Source organism: Clytia hemisphaerica, unplaced genomic scaffold, assembly GCF_902728285.1.
Source record: "Clytia hemisphaerica strain Z4C2 unplaced genomic scaffold, Clytia hemisphaerica genome assembly, whole genome shotgun sequence".
NCBI lineage: Eukaryota > Metazoa > Cnidaria > Hydrozoa > Leptothecata > Clytiidae > Clytia > Clytia hemisphaerica.
In genome coordinates, this window is record NW_027104441.1 from 1,150,362 (window position 1) to 1,168,424 (window position 18,063).

Sequence of the window (18,063 nt, forward strand, 5' to 3'; positions counted from 1 at the left end):
TTTCTGAAACTTGAATTTACTCTTTGACAAAAGGTTATTTTGTTTATTTTGTGGCTTGTTGACTAACTTCTCAAATTTCACACTGTTAGAAATGTTGAGATGTATTGTTTGGAAGAGTAATTAGATGATCAGAGCACTTTCTTTTATTTTGAAAAAGAAGTTTCTAACCCATATGAATAATGGTCTGCATTTCTTTGGTAAGAAATCTATATCTATAGAATAACTATACCAACTAAGGTATTGTTAAGTGAGGGGAGGGTTTACTGACAGAGCTTTGATACATACTTGAGAAAAATTTTCTTCTCGCTGTCCTTTTAGATTTAGAACAATAACATAGAAAAATCATGCAACAACCAGGATATCCACCACCTGGACAACCAGGATATCAGGGGCAGCCTGGTTACCCCCCTGCTCAGCCTGGCTACCCACCAGCTTCGCAGCCTGGTTATCCACCACCAGGACAGCCAGGTTATCCACCTGTTATGCAGCAACCAGGAGGAGCTCCAGGAGGAGGTTTGATCTTTGTTGCTTTTTTACGACTTTCATGTCTAGGAAACATGATAATTAAAATGAGTTTTCATTCCAACTCAAATAGACTAAAAATAGTTCTTTTAATCTTGTTTAAAAAAAATAGAAATTAGAACTATTTGCAAATGATTTGAGCAAATTTTTAACAAAGCCTTGTAAATTTCACCTAAACACAAATAAAAATGAATTAGGAGGCAAAATAAATTTATAGCAATAGCAAAACTTTTGAAAACAAAGTATTAAAATTGATACACTTTTTAAACTTCACATACATCATCCACTAAAAATGACTTTTATACAAAAAACTGTTAAATTCCATGAGGTTTCATTCTGTTGAAATCATTTACAGAATGGATGCCAATGGTTGCTCAAGCACCACCAAATTGTCCACCAGGTCTGGAATACCTTACCCAAATTGATCAACTAATTGTTAAACAGCAAGTTGAATTACTTGAAGGTAGATATGTTTATGGCATTTAAACTTTCATTTTTCATTGTTTTAAGTTTTGTCAATAATTCACCTGTTGTATTTTATTTTGAAGAATGAGGGCTTTTAGCTCAAATTTATAATATTATATAAAAGTTAGAGAAATTTCTCTTCAAGCTGAATTTTGGCACAATGATCTGCTTCCAAGGAAAACATAAGGAACCTTTTCAATCTTTTTAGATTATTTTTCTTTTGTTTTTATTTATAGCTTTCACTGGGTTTGAAACAGCCAACAAATACAAGGTCAAAAACTCCCTTGGACAGACTATTTATTTTGCTGCGGAAGGTATATTAGTGTTATGATATTTTAGCTAAGCCAATTATTTTCCTAAATTATGGCTGAATGTGTTTATTATTGTTCAAACATAACCCAAGGTCCACTTCCTGGCTTTTTTAACTGGGCGGCACAAATGCTTAAATTCTAGTTTTTAAGGTAAAAATGGATGAAGCAATCTTTTATTTTAAAATAGGGTATTGTAAATGTGTTATTGTTCACTGGTTTCCCATTCTTAATTATAAATTTAATTATCAATTCCAATTCAGTTGTTTTCTTATTTGGAATTCTAGTGTTTTTCTTTCTTTTTGACTCATCTTCATCAAATTTAAACTCAAGAAATTCAGCCATCTATCTCTCCATAGAATGTTCAATTGTAAGATGAATTCTATGGAAATAATCAAAAAGCTGTCTAGATTACTTTGTGGTCATAATAAAATGATCTTGTTAATAAATCCTAATTTAGATACTGATTGTTGTACAAGGCAATGCTGTGGACCAGGCCGACCTTTCGATATGAAAATCATGGATAATTCACAGCGTGAAGTTATTCATTTGGTACGTCCCTTGAGATGTACTGGATGTTGTTTCCCGTGTTGTTTACAAGAAATTGAAGTCAGCTCACCTCCTGGCACACCTATTGGATACATTACACAACAGTACGTAGCCTATACTAGACTTTTTCGAATGTTTTGAGCCCAGGTTTTCGGGCTCTTTAAACATTCGATTTTTTGACGTCACTTTAAACGTTTGAAGCCCCTACAGTATAAAAAATCGAATTTGCTTCAAAACACTTGAAGGGCTTCTATTTTTCGAAAATCGTCAAAGTGGAACTCACTAAGAAACGGGATAAAAAATTTCGGTTTTTAGTGAGGTACTCATTTAACAGTACGGAGAAGTATTTATATTCTTTTGCAAATTAAAACAAATTTTGTCTCCGCCTACTGAATACTACTGAATAAAGCAATAAAAAAGGATGTCAGAAAATTTAATATAGAAGTGGAGGAAGAAAGAAATTAGGTACTATGAAATTCAAAATTTGATTAAAGTTATGTTTATGCAGGTCTATGGTGTTACATTACCAAACGTCGCAAGTTAGCAATTTTTGTCTGAATAATTAATGGGGTAATTAAAGGAGGATGTCAGAAAATTTAATCTGGAAGTGGGGGAAGAAAGTGCTAAATTAGACGTACATAAAATTTAAAAATAGATCGTTAGTTTTGTCTGTATGTTAAATTAAAAGTTTTGTTTTTAAATAAGAGTGACATCGTTTGCTTACTCATCAATTTTAATTTACAAGCTTTTTGATATTGAATTGACACGGATGTGGAGCAAGATTGGTCAGAAAAAGGACAAGAAAAACATTTTTTGCTTATATCAGCAAAATATAACAATAGGCAAACACTGTCCTGATATGAAACATGTGCCTTATATGAAACGGGAACACTTAAAGTAAAACCTTCAACAAACGCCTGGTTTTGCCTCTCAAGAGAAACTTTTTGTGAGATATTGAAAAAGTAACATTCTTCTTCGTTTAGATGGTCGTTGTGTGCACCGAAATTTGAGATTCAAGATGCTCAACATAATCCTGTATTGTTGATTGAAGGACCTGTCTGTACATTCAACATGTGTGGAGATATCGAGTTCAAGGTAACAATCTTATTTGTTTAGTCTATACATCTTTGTCCGATAGCCCCTTTCTATTGCCAAGTTTTCGGTTTTGCTCAGCCTTTTATTTTAATGATACTTTTTAGGTTTTTATTGAAGAAAAAATGTAGTTCGTTCGTGGGTTTTATCACAGGTCAGTCAATGTGTATTATCCAGAATATACATTTGGGAGGGTCTCTTAACTTAAAGAGGGTGTGAGAATATTAGTATAAATGAATAAGAAATTATTTTCACACCATAGAAAAGTTACTTTCTGGCGCATCTTTTTTTGCAATACACTTTTTTGAAAGTAACAACATCTAATTCTCGCCTCTACATCGTATTGCTAGCGAACTCCGTCATAGATTTAGACTAATTGTTTTTTTCGTTTTGATAAATTCTTGAAGTATGCAATCTCTCCTTTTTTCCTTATAGGTGCTAGCATTAGACGGATCCAACCAGGTTGGGCGTATTTCGAAACAATGGGGCGGATTTGCTAAGGAGGCTTTTACGGATGCCGATACCTTTGGAATCACCTGTAAGTTAATTCAGTAGATTTGGGGTGGGTTTACATCTGAAAAATAACAATTCAGAACATAAACGAAACAAAAACTCAAAATCATTTAATACGAATTCTTTTATACAGACAACGAAAAACTGAAGAGTGTATATTGTAATTTTGTTCAAAACGGTTAGTTTGCTGGTGATGATCAACCCAGAAGAAACTATTAGTACTAAAAAAGTGTTTCTCTTTTTTCATATACACAATTGTTTCAAGAAGTAGGCACCAGGACATAGGACTTAACGAGGAGAAGGCCCTTGTTGAGACATCGGAAAATCAGATAACAGATTTTCCAATTATGCGTTTTTTGTAAGAACAAGACTAATAATAAGAACATTAAGACTTCGATCATGGCCAAAATGTAAGAACAAGGTAAGAACATTTTAAGGCTTCGTGGACCCTATAACTATAAAAGAAATCGCACATAAATACTCAGGTGAATTAAGAATATTTTTTTGGCTTTAAACCTTATTAGGTTAACATCCGACAGGCTTTGAAAATTTTAGACGTTTTTATGAAAAAAAGACGTGTAAATTGATTCCCCGCCTATTGCAACATTTTTCTATAGTTTTGCTTTAACCCTATTCGTACTAGGGGGGGGCTCTTTCTGTTCTGAGGTCAAACTATTGGTAATAGCTCCTGAAATAATAAAGCTTTTGCCGTGAATTTTTCTGTAAATTCCTAAATTTTATTTAGCTTCAAAATAAAAAAAAAATTGACAGCTAAAAATTTTCACACCTTGAGCATGATGACATTTCTGACAGTAAGGTGTCACAAAAATTGACACTTTTCCAATACAAATTAATTTTTTATGTCAAATATATCGTTTAAACCGTAATTTATTGAATATTCAGGATAAAATAAGCATTTTAAACTCTGGCAACTTTTTTCTAAAGCCTTTGTTAAAATACAATAGCTATTTATAAGAACAAAGGAAATTTTCGGTTTTTGCTCACTTTGGGTATGATGAATGACGTCATCAAAAAAATTTTTTGTCAAAAGTTACCTTACGTCACAAGGATCTTGTGTGCCAAATTTCATCCAAAAAGACCCACTAGATCAAAAGTTAAGGGGTGGTACAGGAAAAGCCCCCCCCTAGTTCTGAACCGCCCCTAAAAGCCTAGTATGAATAGGGTTAACAAATAAGTGTTCTATCAAGCTATACATATAGAGGACCTCTACCGTGAAGTTGGACATTTATTTTATACAGAACTGTTTACAAGAATCTAAAGTGTACGTTGAGTGGGATAGAGACTCTTAACAAGGGTCTGAAAGAGGTCTCGGAGGATTCGTTTTAAAGTAGGGCCCTTACTTTGTGATTAAAGAGGGGTGAGGACATTTTAATAAAATAAATCAAGATTTGAACTTTTCGGATTGATAAATCAGAATAGTTAAAAACACCATTCATTTAAACAAATCTCAATGGAACTTTAATCGAAATCAAACGGGTTTTTTTTAACGATATCAATTATTGATTTTTAGTTTGACAGCTTGTGCCCGCGTGGTTCAATGGTCATGAATGAGGAATTCTACAATAAATTTCTTTAGCGTCTTTACATGATTTGTTTACTTTTTTGAAATCATAATAAAAATGTTTAAATGTGCAACGAATGTCCGAACCTCGTACGTAATGATTTTACATCGTGTTCCAACTTTTACTAACATTAAATACAAACTTCAAATCAAGGATTGGAAAATATATTTCATATCTATATGACTTTCGTATGGTTACTATGATTACTGAAAACTAGTAAAGTGAATCAATCAATAATTCATCGAATGTCTTTTTAAAGAAACGCATAAAGTACAAATGTTTTTCGTTTTTTTTTCACAAGTTTTTGTATTATTTGCGGCCTTTATTTTAATTTGCATCACAAAGAGATTGGACTCGAGTTTAAAAGTTTTGTCGCTGCTTTGAATTTCAAAAAGTAGTTCTTTATTGCAAACACTTCACAAAGTAACCAATTTGTCCAAGCGTATGTACTACTAGGCGGACCAAAGAAGATCATCATTTTTTATTTTCTCAGTGAAAAGTGATCCTGAAAAATAGGTGAACCAATCATAGGGCCCGATACCCTTTCAGATATAAACTATTCAAGTATTTAGCGTTCATGATCAGCATTAGAGCATCAAAGTCCGACCAGACTTAAAAAGATAAGCTAAAAGAGCGGACCTAGTCAGTCAACTTCCCGATGAGGAAGAATCTTCTCAAACGGACAGAAAAAATTTGAGTGAATTCTCCCCGTTCGGGAAGTTTTTCCCGGTTTGGTTAGTGGTGTAGACTGTCAATGAGAGCTCGTCAGTCCTAATGCACTCCTATTTCACAATATTGTTCAAAAAATTCCTTGAATGCAGTTTTATCGGACAATTCTATGGACTTGATTAAATACCAACTACGGATTCGATGATTGATCATTAAGAACATTAATTGCTAACTATTGAAGTCACTTCAGCTTTTTTTCGTGTCGAGAAAATGGTTCTAGGAAAATTGCCCCCGAGAAAATTGCCCCCCGGAAAACTGCCCCCGGAAAATTGCCCCCCGGAAAATTGCCCCCTAGGAAAACTGCCCCCTAGGAAAACTGCCCCCCAGAAAATTGCCCCCCAGAAATTGCCCCTAGGAAAATTGCCCCCCGGAAAATTGCCCCCGCCATCTTTTTTTCCACTTTTTTATAAAATCCAATGAAACTTCAAATGGCCATTGTAGCTGTAAAATTAAGTAGTTTTGAATTACTCTTAGGGTACCTAGTAAACGGGGGTCAGCGGGGGTGGATTGGAAAAATAGCTAAAACAGCATAATCCGTACAAAAAAGAAGTTTCAGATTCCGAAAAATTGATAAGCGGAGGAGGGGTTGGATCAACAATGTCCTGGGTAGAAAATTTTCGAAACATAGATTATTTTGGTGGGAACTTTTTTTTGGGAATACTGTAATTAATTTTTTAACTGTGGTTGGAATTAATTTTAGCGAATGACAGCGCAAATCTGTTCTATTTCATCTTATTTTGAGCAATTTTGTTGAATTTCAGGGGTTATTTAGCCAAGAAAACTGAAATTTTAATTTTGGTGGGAACTTATTTTGGCGAGTTAGTAAAAATTAGTTCCCTTAGCTTAAGATAGCACGGATAGGGCGCTTAGGGTTAAGAAATGGGGAAAGATTTTTTTGAAAGTGATTTTATTACTCGACTATCTTTCTCCACCTCATACAAAATTTGTAAAAGTCGTTTTTGAGGCGTCTTTTTTCTTTAAGAAAAAACTAAAAACTGAAACATGCAAAGCAGATCAATGGTCAGCGTGAGGAATATAGTAAGAATGAAGTTATCCATTCCATATGACCAAGAAATTTTGTAAAACCATAAAGAAAATACTTGAATAGCGAAAGAAATACAGTATAAAACACATTGAAATTGACTATCGCTAAACAGAGAAAACGCTTTGTCTGTATTCCATGGTTAAACCACATTATTCCTTATAAAAAGCGTCAACTTAATGAAAATTACGGCTGCAACCTGCAACCGTTGGACCAAAATATAGCCCCAAAATATTCTAGATCTCTTTAATCCGTTAAGACGCGATCACGTAAAATTGCGTAATCCAAAATCTCCCAAATGTTGAAAATTGAGTTAGATTTAGTTTCGAAAAATGGAAAAATAGGGGGCAATTAACCGGGGGGCAATTTTCTTAGGGGGCAATTTTCTGGGGGGCAATTTTCCGGGGGGCCGTTTTCCGGGGGGCAATTTTCCGGGGGGCAGTTTTCCGGGGGGCAGTTTTCTCGGGGGCAATTTTCCTGACACCCGAGAAAATAAATAATCTGATTTTAAAGTGAGGTAACGAGGAAAAATCGTTGTTAGCAACATTTCGGAGGCTTAAAATCACTAAAGAGTAAGATACACTTATTTTCTATAAGAACATCCAAAAAATTTAAAAGCTTTCCGATGTTTTTCACTTTGAAGTTTTAAGCCTAAAGATGTTCTTAACATGTTTTCATATTTTCACCATTTTTAAATCTATTTTTGTCCTTTTACCTAAAGAAATCGAGTGTTTTAGCCCGCAAAGCAATAAAATGTTCTTAACTTGTTCTTATATTTGGCCATCTTATATATTTTGTTCTTATAAAAACGTGTAGTTTAGACAGACCCCTCCTAGAAAAAATTGTATTTTCTTTACACTGCTTTACATCGAGTTTTAAAATATAAGAAAGTAGTCAATTAGTCGATTTTTCCATAAGTCGAACAAATGTTTGGGATGAACTTTTTTAATTGGGACAACAATTATTTTTTGTTACAGTTCCAATGGACCTTGATGTCAAAGTGAAAGCCACCATGTTGGGAGCATGTTTCTTGATCGTAAGTCTTCTCCTTTCCACTATTAGCGAGTTTATGTATTTGCACTTTCGAGGACGGCGGAAGATTCGGAAGATCGAGGACGGTAAAAGTGCTGATTTACCATTGTCCTCAGTTAGTCAGTCAGTCAGTCAGTCAGTCAGTCAGTCAGTCAGTCAGTCAGTCAGTCAGTCAGTCAGTCAGTCAGTCAGTCAGTCAGTCAGTCAGTCAGTCAGTCAGTCAGTCAGTCAGTCAGTCAGTCAGTCAGTCAGTCAGTCAGTCAAGTCAGTCAGTCAGTCAGTCAGTCCCAGTCAGGTCAGTCACTCAGTCACTCAGTCACTCAGTCACTCAGTCACTCAGTCACTCAGTCAGTCAGTCAGTCAGTCAGTCAGTCAGTCAGTCAGTCAGTCAGTCAGTCAGTCAGTCAGTCAGTCAGTCAGTCACTCAGTCACTCAGTCACTCAGTCACTCAGTCACTCAGTCACTCAGTCAGTCAGTCAGTCAGTCAGTCAGTCACTCAGTCACTCAGTCACTCAGTCACTCAGTCAGGATGTGTAAACAAACTATAAACTTACCATCTCTGTCTTGGCTTTTTAAATTTTAAGGACTTCGACTTTTGGGGACTGGGACAATTTGTCACTATTCCTACAATCGAACCCTCGAATAGTTGGAAAAATACTGAAGTTGAGCCCATTGCGGTCACGTTCGCCTATAGCTTCAATTTTCGCCTTAATTCTGTTTCTTATTCTAACATTGGAAATTTGCATTGTTTTTTCTTTTTTTCTAGGATTTCATGTTTTTCGAGCAATCGGCCAACCAAGACAATCAAATGACAATTAACGGTTAAAAGTGCCGGCATCCGAAAAATCTTAAGTAGCAAGTAGTGTGACGTAATCTTGTTCTAAGCACATATATGGTAGATTTAGACATACATGTTATCACTAATCACTAACCAGAACTAATAGGGAAATTGGAAGAGTCTTATAGTTTTATTCGGTTTTATCTTTTTAGAAATCACACAATTTAAAAAAAATGATTCGCTAGGATCATGTTTGCTTTTATGTCTTTGTGTGAAATTTTTATTTTGAAATGATAATTTTATTTCTGATTTTTGTATATTTTGATTTTGGGTTCAACTATTTTTTTTGTAATTCAGATAATTTTTTTGTATAAATAATCGGATCTTGGAAGATAATATAGGAGTAGTATATAGTAGTTTTTAAACCAATAAAGCTTCCGGTGTTGGATCTATTCATGATATGCATGACGTAATGTTTTATACGGCAAAACCCAAAATGCCCTGGTGTTAACCACTAATTTTACTAATTTTCAAAATTAGGGGAAAGACCCTGTTTTTTTTGGGCCCTTCCGTGTATAAAATATTACCTCACGAATATCGCGAATTTTAATCACTTACAATTTCTTGGTGATTCTGCAAATATAACCACATCACTACAGCATCATTCGATTTAATTTTTTGGCTCCTCATTATTGATTAATTATTATTTTGGTTTAAAGTTTAACTAATTTGATTTAAAAAATGTAAATCACATACCGTATATATTTTAGTTCAGTTTGGTCTGCTGGTTTGTACATAATAAATATTTTTAGAAAATCTTGATTCGATTTCTTGTCTTTGAAATAAATAATTACTAAAAATAATTTTAACTAGTTAGATTATTAGCTCCTTTTATGCCTCAGAGATGACCCAAAAAGTTCGAAATGGTAATGTTTAACATTTTGATATACTTTTTCTAAAGGGATGAGCTGGAGTTTTTACAAGATACTTCACTTATTGGTCATTTCAAGTGATAGAGATGACGCGTTCTTTAGAAAAAGTAATAAGATTCTTTTATTACATCTTAACGACCAACCAAATCCAATAAGAGCTTGTAAAAACTCCAGCTTGTCCCTTTCTAAAGAGGAAAAGATATAATTACAAGTAATAGCTTATTTGAAAGATATCTTTAAGTGGACGAGTTATGAAAAGAGAATATAATTGTGAAAAGAGAAGAAAAACAAGTGAAGCTTTCATTTTTAAAATTAAAAAAAAATCACTTTGAAGCCTTGGGTTTCATAGTATTGAGTGTAGACTTAACCTTTTGAGTTTTGGCACGAGAGTTATGCTCAAAATTTTGGGGAAACTTGAAGTTAGCAAAATCTCCTTTAGCTATTATTATGTTTTTGAATACTTTAGTAAATAAATATGAATCTTATATAAAAAAATTTTGCGCAAAATTCGTCGATTGCTACTATGTATAAATATGAGAATAATTTTTTCCAAAGAATTGTTTCGTTTTAAATATGAACGTCATCGAATACTCTCAGATACCTAATAGCCGGGGGGGGGCGCTAATTAATTTTTCGAATATTTTCCACCCAGGACATTCTTATTCTAACCCCCCCCCCCCCTGCTTATTGATTTTCGGGAAATTTTTTTTGAAAGTTCCCTCTTTTGCCCTAATTCTGCTGTATTAGCCTCTTTTTCGAAAATTTTCCACCCAGGACAATTTTATTTCAATCCCCCGCTTATTAACTTTCGAGATTTTTTCCAACCCCCCTGCTTATTCCAAACATCCCGGCTATTAGGTACCCGAGAGTACATAAATATTTCATGACATCTTAGATGGATGATTTCATACTCGCCAGCAGTTAAGTGATTTTCTGTTCATCAAAGTCATTTATCCCAAAAACCATACTGAATGAACATATGTTTTTTATAAACATTGCACTTATAATTATATCTAGGCAAAAAGCACAAGCTGATATAACCTACATTTTGCCTGTCTTTGACTGGGATTTTATGGATTTTAGAATTTCTTTAAAATTTTGCTTAGGATAAAAGCATCCTTGAAAGCATTTTCAGCCTGTAAATCTATCGATCTAAGTATTTTCGAGTCAGTTTTTGGATTTTCATATGCTTATAAAAAAACATGTAGGTGTCATCAGTTGTTGTCAATGAAACTCATCCTGTCTCATCCATTACTTTTAACTGACATGCATTAGTTATGGCAAACACAGGAAAAAGTCATCAGATCACACGGGTGGGAAAACTTAAATTCCGACGCCGTAATTTTCAAACATCAATTTTTGCGTGTGATTTTATAAACTGATAAGGTGTGATTGTTTTGGCAGTGTGATTTCCGATATCACACTGCGGAATTTTTCAAATAATTGTTTTTATTTTTTAAATTCGGCGTGTGAAATCCAATTTAACACATTTAAACTTCACTGAAAAGGCTTTATCGAAATCACACGTGTGATTTCTAATTTCCGCAGGCGAATAAAATGCAACCCTAGTCCAAGAAGTATAAAACTTACACTAAAAAACTCTAAATTTCGGAATTAAAGTTTTCCCACCCGTGTGATCTGATGACTTTTTCCTGTAGAAGGACAAGATAGACACAAGAAATCGCAGTAATTAGTTCCCACGGGTGGGAAAGTCAAATTGATAGGGTGGGAAAGTACAATTCCCACCCTTGTACTACGCATGCGTAAAGAAAACCACAAGTGAAAATTGGGTCAAAACTGTTCAGATTGCATTCAAATCATAACATTATAGGGGTGTATTCGATCAGTGTGTAACACAACGCTAAAGGTGAGGCGTCCCGCAAGGGCGGCCTCGTTCGTTCGCAATGGACTTGCGTCGCAAGGGCTCAGTGGATCGGTGAGACGGGTTTGAGGTCATTAAATTGGCTCTCTAGTGCAGCTCCACTGTTGTGACAAAAGTGCTGGGATTCTCAAAGTAGCGCAAGTACATGACAGAACGAATGGGAGCTATCGAGCCAATGCTCACGAATGATCGAATACATTTAACAATTTATCAAATACAAATCAAAGCCATTTCCCAAAAAGCTGGGTGGGGAATCAAAAATTTCGGCGTGTGATTTTCGATTTAACACATAAGATAAGCGAGTGTAAAATGCCAAATCCGACGTGGGATTTTCGATTTAACACGCGAGGAGAGAGGGCCTGAAGTACAAAATCGACGTGGGATTTTCGATTTAACATGTTTATTGTTCGATTCAGCACAAAATGTCTAAAGCGTGTGATCCTGCGTTAACCACGTCGGAAATTCAATTATACACGTTTGATTTTGAGGGGTGTGATTTAGCGTTTCCCACCGGTGTAAAAACGAACCGATTCCCACGCGTGGGATAGCAGTGTGAAATGTATACTTTCACACCGTGTGATTTTCACTTTCACACCGGTGTGATTTGATGACTTTTTCCTGTGAAATGTAGCCATACTTCTTGATATTACAGTAGAGTCTATTCAACTCGAATGTTTACTTAACTCGAAGAAGTTTGCTGGCCCTTTCGAACAAATTTGTGTTCGAGATATGGAGACTCCACTTATATATATTTAATGGACATTACAATCATGATGTGAATCATAAAAGAGCAAACAAAGGAACTGAGTTCGATTTTTGGATCACACCAAGTGCTTTCACCAACGGAAACTTTTGAATTCTTTAAATGAATCTACATCCCACCTCAATCAATCACCATAATTTTCAGTTTCGGATTCGTTTTCGGAAATTAGATCTTCCTCTGTCGATTTTGTTTTTCGTCTTGATTCTATACTTTGTAATCTTTTCTGCCTTCGTGATTCTTTTTCAAGCATTTTCTTGATCTAAAGAAAGAAATCAGATACACAATTTTTGTTTTGATGAAGTCCCGGTACTAGGGCAAGATGGGTTACAGGGATGCTCCGCTGGTCAGGGTACCTTTTTTAAACTCCACGAGTCCCAGGTAGGGTCGCAAAAACACCAAAATCGAAAAATCAGTCCCTCGTAGAGTGCCTATTTTTGGAAAATTTGGGTAAAAAGTAGAAAATTTGAGAAAATTTTGGAATTCAGTCCCATTCAGGGTCACTTTTTTCGCAAATTTCGAGTCCCCCGTAGGGTCCATTTTTCGAACCTCAGCGGAGCACCCCCGTCGGTCGACAAGGGTAGTACCACCCCCCCCCCGGGATGAACTGGCCTGGAAGGATTGGTTTATAAAGTAACTTTATTTTCGAGCTGAAATTGGAAAAAAAACGAACCTTGAAAGGTAGAGAAATAAATCTACCGCTTCTGACCTGTAGGAGGGATTTTCGATTGTTTCTTGTTCTACTAAATTTAGGCCCGATATTTTCAACTCATGGTCTTTTGGGAGGAGAAATTGTGAAAATAGGTACTGTATACCGTCGTTTTTTTATACATTTCCCGTTTCCGCACTAAGATTCCTGTCACTTTTCCGAATTATTTCCGCTATTTTTCCCAAGATAACCGGCATTAGATCGGAAAGGGTTTGGAAAATCATGTGTTTACTCAAACTGCTTAACTTTCCGAAGCTCTTTTTTCAATTACCCAAAGTCCTGGTCTTTTTCCGCTAGTACAGTGACATAGAAATCTTAGTGCGGAAATGGGAAACTTATAAAAAACGACGATAAGTCTTCTTTACCCAATTACTCCCAATTAGCTTGGTTTGTATCCAAATACTAAAGTTTTTACTAAAACAAATTATACGCTTTTTTTCCATTTTTTTCTTAGTTGGTTCATTAGCTTACCTCGATATCACTAGCCAGTTCTTTCTCTGATTTCTTTTGAACATTTTTGATACCAACTTTTACGCCATTTTCCAATAAGATCCTGGCTGCATTGCTATTGTTTTTACCACATGCAAAGTGGAGAGCAGTACTGTCACAATATGAAAATTTGTCGACATCAGCATCAAAATATTCGACAACGTGACTCAAAGTTTTCCCTTCCATATCATTTTCTGCTAGATACATCAAACAAGTTTTCCCAGTTTTATCATCCTTAAAATTTTGAAGAAAATTGAAATATAGGTATTAACTTTTTCTGAATGCACAGACAGGCCACCATTTGGTGGGTCATATAGGGAACAGTGAGCAAACCTCAAAGCGTCATACCTCAGAAATTAAGCCTTCCAGGAACTCGCTCAGCTAAGTTGGAAAGAGCAAGAAACTCTGACTAAAACGAATGAACAATCTGAATTTGTATTGTAAATCTGGCATGTAAAATCTTTAACCACTATCGTGACCCCTTGCACAGCAAATCTATCCTCCCAGGGGGGGGGGGTACTAGGGTTGCGCGCTGACGGGGGGACGGGCCGCCCGACTTTCGAACTTTGGACCCTTACCGGGACTAAAAAAGAGAAAACCAAAGAAAATTTTGTGAATTTTACGACCCTTAGCGGGACTAATTTGACTAATTTTGATCAAATTTCGATCTTTCAAGGGGTAAAAAAGTTGAAATTTTCCTACTTTTCCGACCCTTAGTGGGACTGAAATTTGATTTTCTGATTTTTCCGACCCTTAGCGGGACTTTGGAAGTCCAAAAAAGGTACCCTTAAGGGCGGCACATACCGTACCCTCCATTTGACTAAGTACCCCGCCCCCGAGTCTATCCTACATTCAAAAAATGGCATGTTGGACGAAATGCGTTGGACCATTCTTACGTGACCTTACCCTAAATTATGTTTCAATTTGGTTTGAAGAGCTAACCATCAACAAGCTCCACGGATCCCATCGCCTGTTATCACCTTGACACCCTATAGATATGATTTATGCAAAGTTTTGAGGTATATTCAATTTACCTGTGAATCGATGTCAGCTCCTTTCAAACGAAGAAGTTTTATCAACTCTAAATCGTTTCTAACTGCTGCTAAATGTAAAGGAGCCATCCCTGAAAGAAAAAAAGGAAGAATCAGAAATGTAAAGCCTGCGTGTCCGAAAAGATATTAAGTATGTAGTAATACCCCATGTCTCAGTAGCCCATTGTGTATAATTGGGAATGCCTAAATTTACAAAACAAAAATGAAACAAGTGTACGTGTCAGATTAAATAGGAAGTTAACACCCCTTTTCTCACATCACAGACATGGTAAGATCCCTTTCCCACTGGAAAAAATTGGCCAAAATATCGTTCCAAGTGGAAAATAATACTCAAATGCTGTCCCCACTAAAAATAATCAAATAAACAAATCCTCACTGTTAAAATGTTGTGCTATTTTTTTCATCCCCACTAAATTTTATGACTTGAAAACAATGAAATTCAAATCTCCAGCCATAAAAAACATGGAAATATAAATCCACGTCGAGTTTCAATCCGTTATCTTTAACCCCACTGGCTGCAGAAGATATTCTACACATGGTATTGGTCAGATTATGACAGTCTCTGAGAAGAGCATTAGTTGTAAAGTTTAGTAGTAAATTCTTACATTGTAACACATTTCACTCAGGACTCTGAGTAAAAAAGGATAATAGAGTAGAGACTTGCCTTCTTCATTCTTAGAATTGACAATCGAAGTTGAAGTACACTTGGTCAGCAATATCGTTGAGATTTCTAATGCTTCTTCTTTGTTTGTTTTCATACATGCTAAATGCAGAGGCGTATTTAGATCACTGTCATAACGTTCCAAGTCTACCAATCGTTTCTCAAGAATCTTTTTGATTGTCGATATGGAACCAAGATAAACAGCAATGTGAAGTGGTGTCTAGATATTGGTGTAAAAAATAACGTTGATAACAATATCTTCCCACAATATTGATGTATCTACCTTATCAAACAGTTATTAACAAGATTCGAATATCCTTAAAATTTTTAATTTTGAGCCTTAAAATATTATTTAGAGGAATTTGAAATTTTGAAAAGAAGAGCAATGAAATTTTATTCAAATTATTGTCAAAATATCCTTTTCCTTCGTCGTCTTAAATTTCCAAAGCCCGAAAATGGCCCTGTTTATTTTTATAGATAAAGATGGGTCGCTTCACGACAAAGAAGTATAACCCCTTATACCCCCTTCTCACAGACCCGGTGGGATTTTTTCAGCCAGTGGGGGTAAAAATAACCGAAATAACGGACCAAAACTTGATGGGGACCGATTGTTTCCGACCTAGGAAACTCAGTGTGGATAGAAAATAATGTTTTACAGTGAGGATTTGCTCATCTGATTATTTTCGGCGGGGATAAAAAATTAGAGTATAATTTTCCGGACGATATTTTGGCCAATTTTTCCAATGGGAAGTGGTCCCAGTGGGTCTGAGAAGGAGTATCCCCTTCAAACAGATTCAGCACATGCATACCTAATACAAAAAATGTAAAACTTTTGATATCATACCTGGCCTTGGTGATTGACAGCATTTAATTCTCGAATATCACAATCTTCTTCAATGTATGTATTTGCATATTCGTGACGATCAAAAATCAACTGGTGAAGAAGCCTGGAATAGAGAGAATAAAAGTCATGGATTGATTTATTAATGTTTGTTTAAAATCAACAACAAAAACAATTTCTTTTGTTTATAAACTAAAATAAATTGCGTTGGCAATTTGCAGGCTTGTTTTTATTCAATTTTTAGATTTTGTTATATGTTTTTCTATTAGCTTTTTTAAGAGATTATATGGAAATTCAAACTCTCAGGCTCGCTCTCAGGCATAAATTCAAAGAAACTTTATCCACCCCTGAAAACACTAATATTTTATGTTTTAACCGAATGAATGCATTTTCCTAGTTAGTAGGGGTCGCCTCCACCAGATCCGTGACACCCACATGTAACCCACAATGCTATCTCACGGTGTTATTTCAACATTGATATAAATATTGTGGGTGCAGGCTGGACATTATTTTCGCATCTTAGATTACCGTATGTCATGAGGGTACAAGGGTGGGGTTAGGCTGCACGCATACCCTCTGATATGTTTTGATATAGGGGATGTTCATCGCGTATAAAATTTCCATCCGAGAATTACCCCATTCTTTGTGTTTTTGAGTTTTAGAAATTTGATTAGCTTGATAAATAAGTTTCATAGGATTATATGATCATGTGTGCAGCGCAGGGTGACACCCCCTTCTCACAGACCCATTGGGAACCCTTCCCACTGGAAAATATCATCCCTTGACGCGTTGACTTTTATTAGCCTTTGTTGCTACCTGTTCGTCAACTTGAAATTAACTATTACATACATACATACATCCCTGGTCGAAAATTATCTTCTAAATATTCAAATAAACAAATCCTTACTGCAAAATATTAGGTTATTGTTCCTATCCCAGGCACGACGCAACGGGTACGGCAGGGTACGGCGGCCGCCGTACCAGATTTTCACAAAAATACCCGAAGTTTTCCTCTTCGTCGGTAAAATCGCTATGAAATCGCTTAAATTTCCTCATTCGCCGTACCAGATATAAAAAGCTTCCGTCGTGCCTGTATCCTCACTGAATTTTCTGGCTTGAAAACAAAAAATTTAAAATTATCAGCCATAAGAAATATGGGAATATCAATCCCCATCGAGTTTTAGTCCGTTATTTTTATCCCCACTAGCTGAAAAAATCCTACCGGGTTTTTGAGAAGGGGGTGTAGGGTGCGGTTATGATCATTAGAAAATATGGGCTATATACTCGCCAAATCGGTAAATTTTCACTTACGTATCTCCTTCTTTAGTTCTCAACATGGCTTTTCGGGGTAATTTAATATCCTTTGATGGTCCACTATCAGTTACTGAATCAGAGTAAGATCGTTTCATTCCTGGAAGGACTTGCTCCCCTGATAAAAGTTTTTCTTTGATATGAGTCCTAGTACAATTTTCTGATATGGTTCTTTCTCTTTCGTGAGATTGCATAGAAGTAGTTTTCAATGCTGGTGAATTTGAATAATGTTCTTGATCATATTCATCGAGAAAGTCTGTTGAATTGCATGTTGGTAAATTTTTACCAGTGTCCAAGAGGTTATCTGTAATTTGACATTGTGGTACTTTTGGTATAATATCTGTTAGGTCTTTGACGGTTTCATCCCAGAATGGTTGCTGTAGTTCTTTAAGTGTTGTCAATTCTTCTTCTGCTATATTAATCTCTGCTATCTCCGGTGAAGCAGGCTTCTTCATGGTTTTGATTAGAATACTATCGTAAAAACGTATAGAAATTTCAATAGAGTATAAAAGAACTTCTTTACAATGAAGCGTTGTCAATCCAGTCACTCAAAGTCAATTTCTTTGATTCAAGGATTTAACTTTTATATCTTGAAAGTGCGGAATAGTATAATTTATATGTTCTGTATCCTTTACACGATTACCTAAGGTGTTTGCATTGTTTTTTTACGCAAATATTGATCTTATAACTGGGCCCCAGTGCCCCATAGCCAGTCACTAGTACGTAATATAATAGCCTCGAAACTGAAAGATAATTGAGACCTTATTGTTTTATTGTCTGTATTCATAGGTATTCAGTGATTACAATAGCGTT

General features: G+C 35.6%; 2 protein-coding genes across 2 annotated transcripts; one reads left to right on the forward strand and one right to left on the reverse strand.

Moving 5' to 3' along the window:
• The first annotated feature begins 318 nt into the window (after positions 1-318).
• On the forward strand, positions 319-9,462 carry LOC136820856 (phospholipid scramblase 1-like). Its single transcript, XM_067077094.1, has 8 exons — positions 319-513; positions 878-985; positions 1,224-1,301; positions 1,756-1,948; positions 2,828-2,939; positions 3,372-3,474; positions 7,781-7,839; positions 8,602-9,462. The coding sequence occupies exons 1-8, from the start codon at positions 345-347 to the stop codon at positions 8,659-8,661; spliced, it is 882 nt and encodes a 293-aa protein (XP_066933195.1). The 5' UTR covers positions 319-344; the 3' UTR covers positions 8,662-9,462.
• Positions 9,463-10,253: 791 nt separating this feature from the next.
• LOC136820848 (NF-kappa-B inhibitor alpha-like) lies at positions 10,254-17,795 on the reverse strand. Its single transcript, XM_067077085.1, has 6 exons — positions 17,251-17,795; positions 15,943-16,045; positions 15,102-15,318; positions 14,420-14,508; positions 13,368-13,619; positions 10,254-12,449 (listed from the first exon to the last, which is right to left on the reverse strand). Exons 1-6 carry the CDS (start codon positions 17,703-17,705, stop codon positions 12,315-12,317), a joined length of 1,251 nt encoding a protein of 416 aa, XP_066933186.1. The 5' UTR covers positions 17,706-17,795; the 3' UTR covers positions 10,254-12,314.
• Between the last annotated feature and the right edge of the window lie 268 nt (positions 17,796-18,063).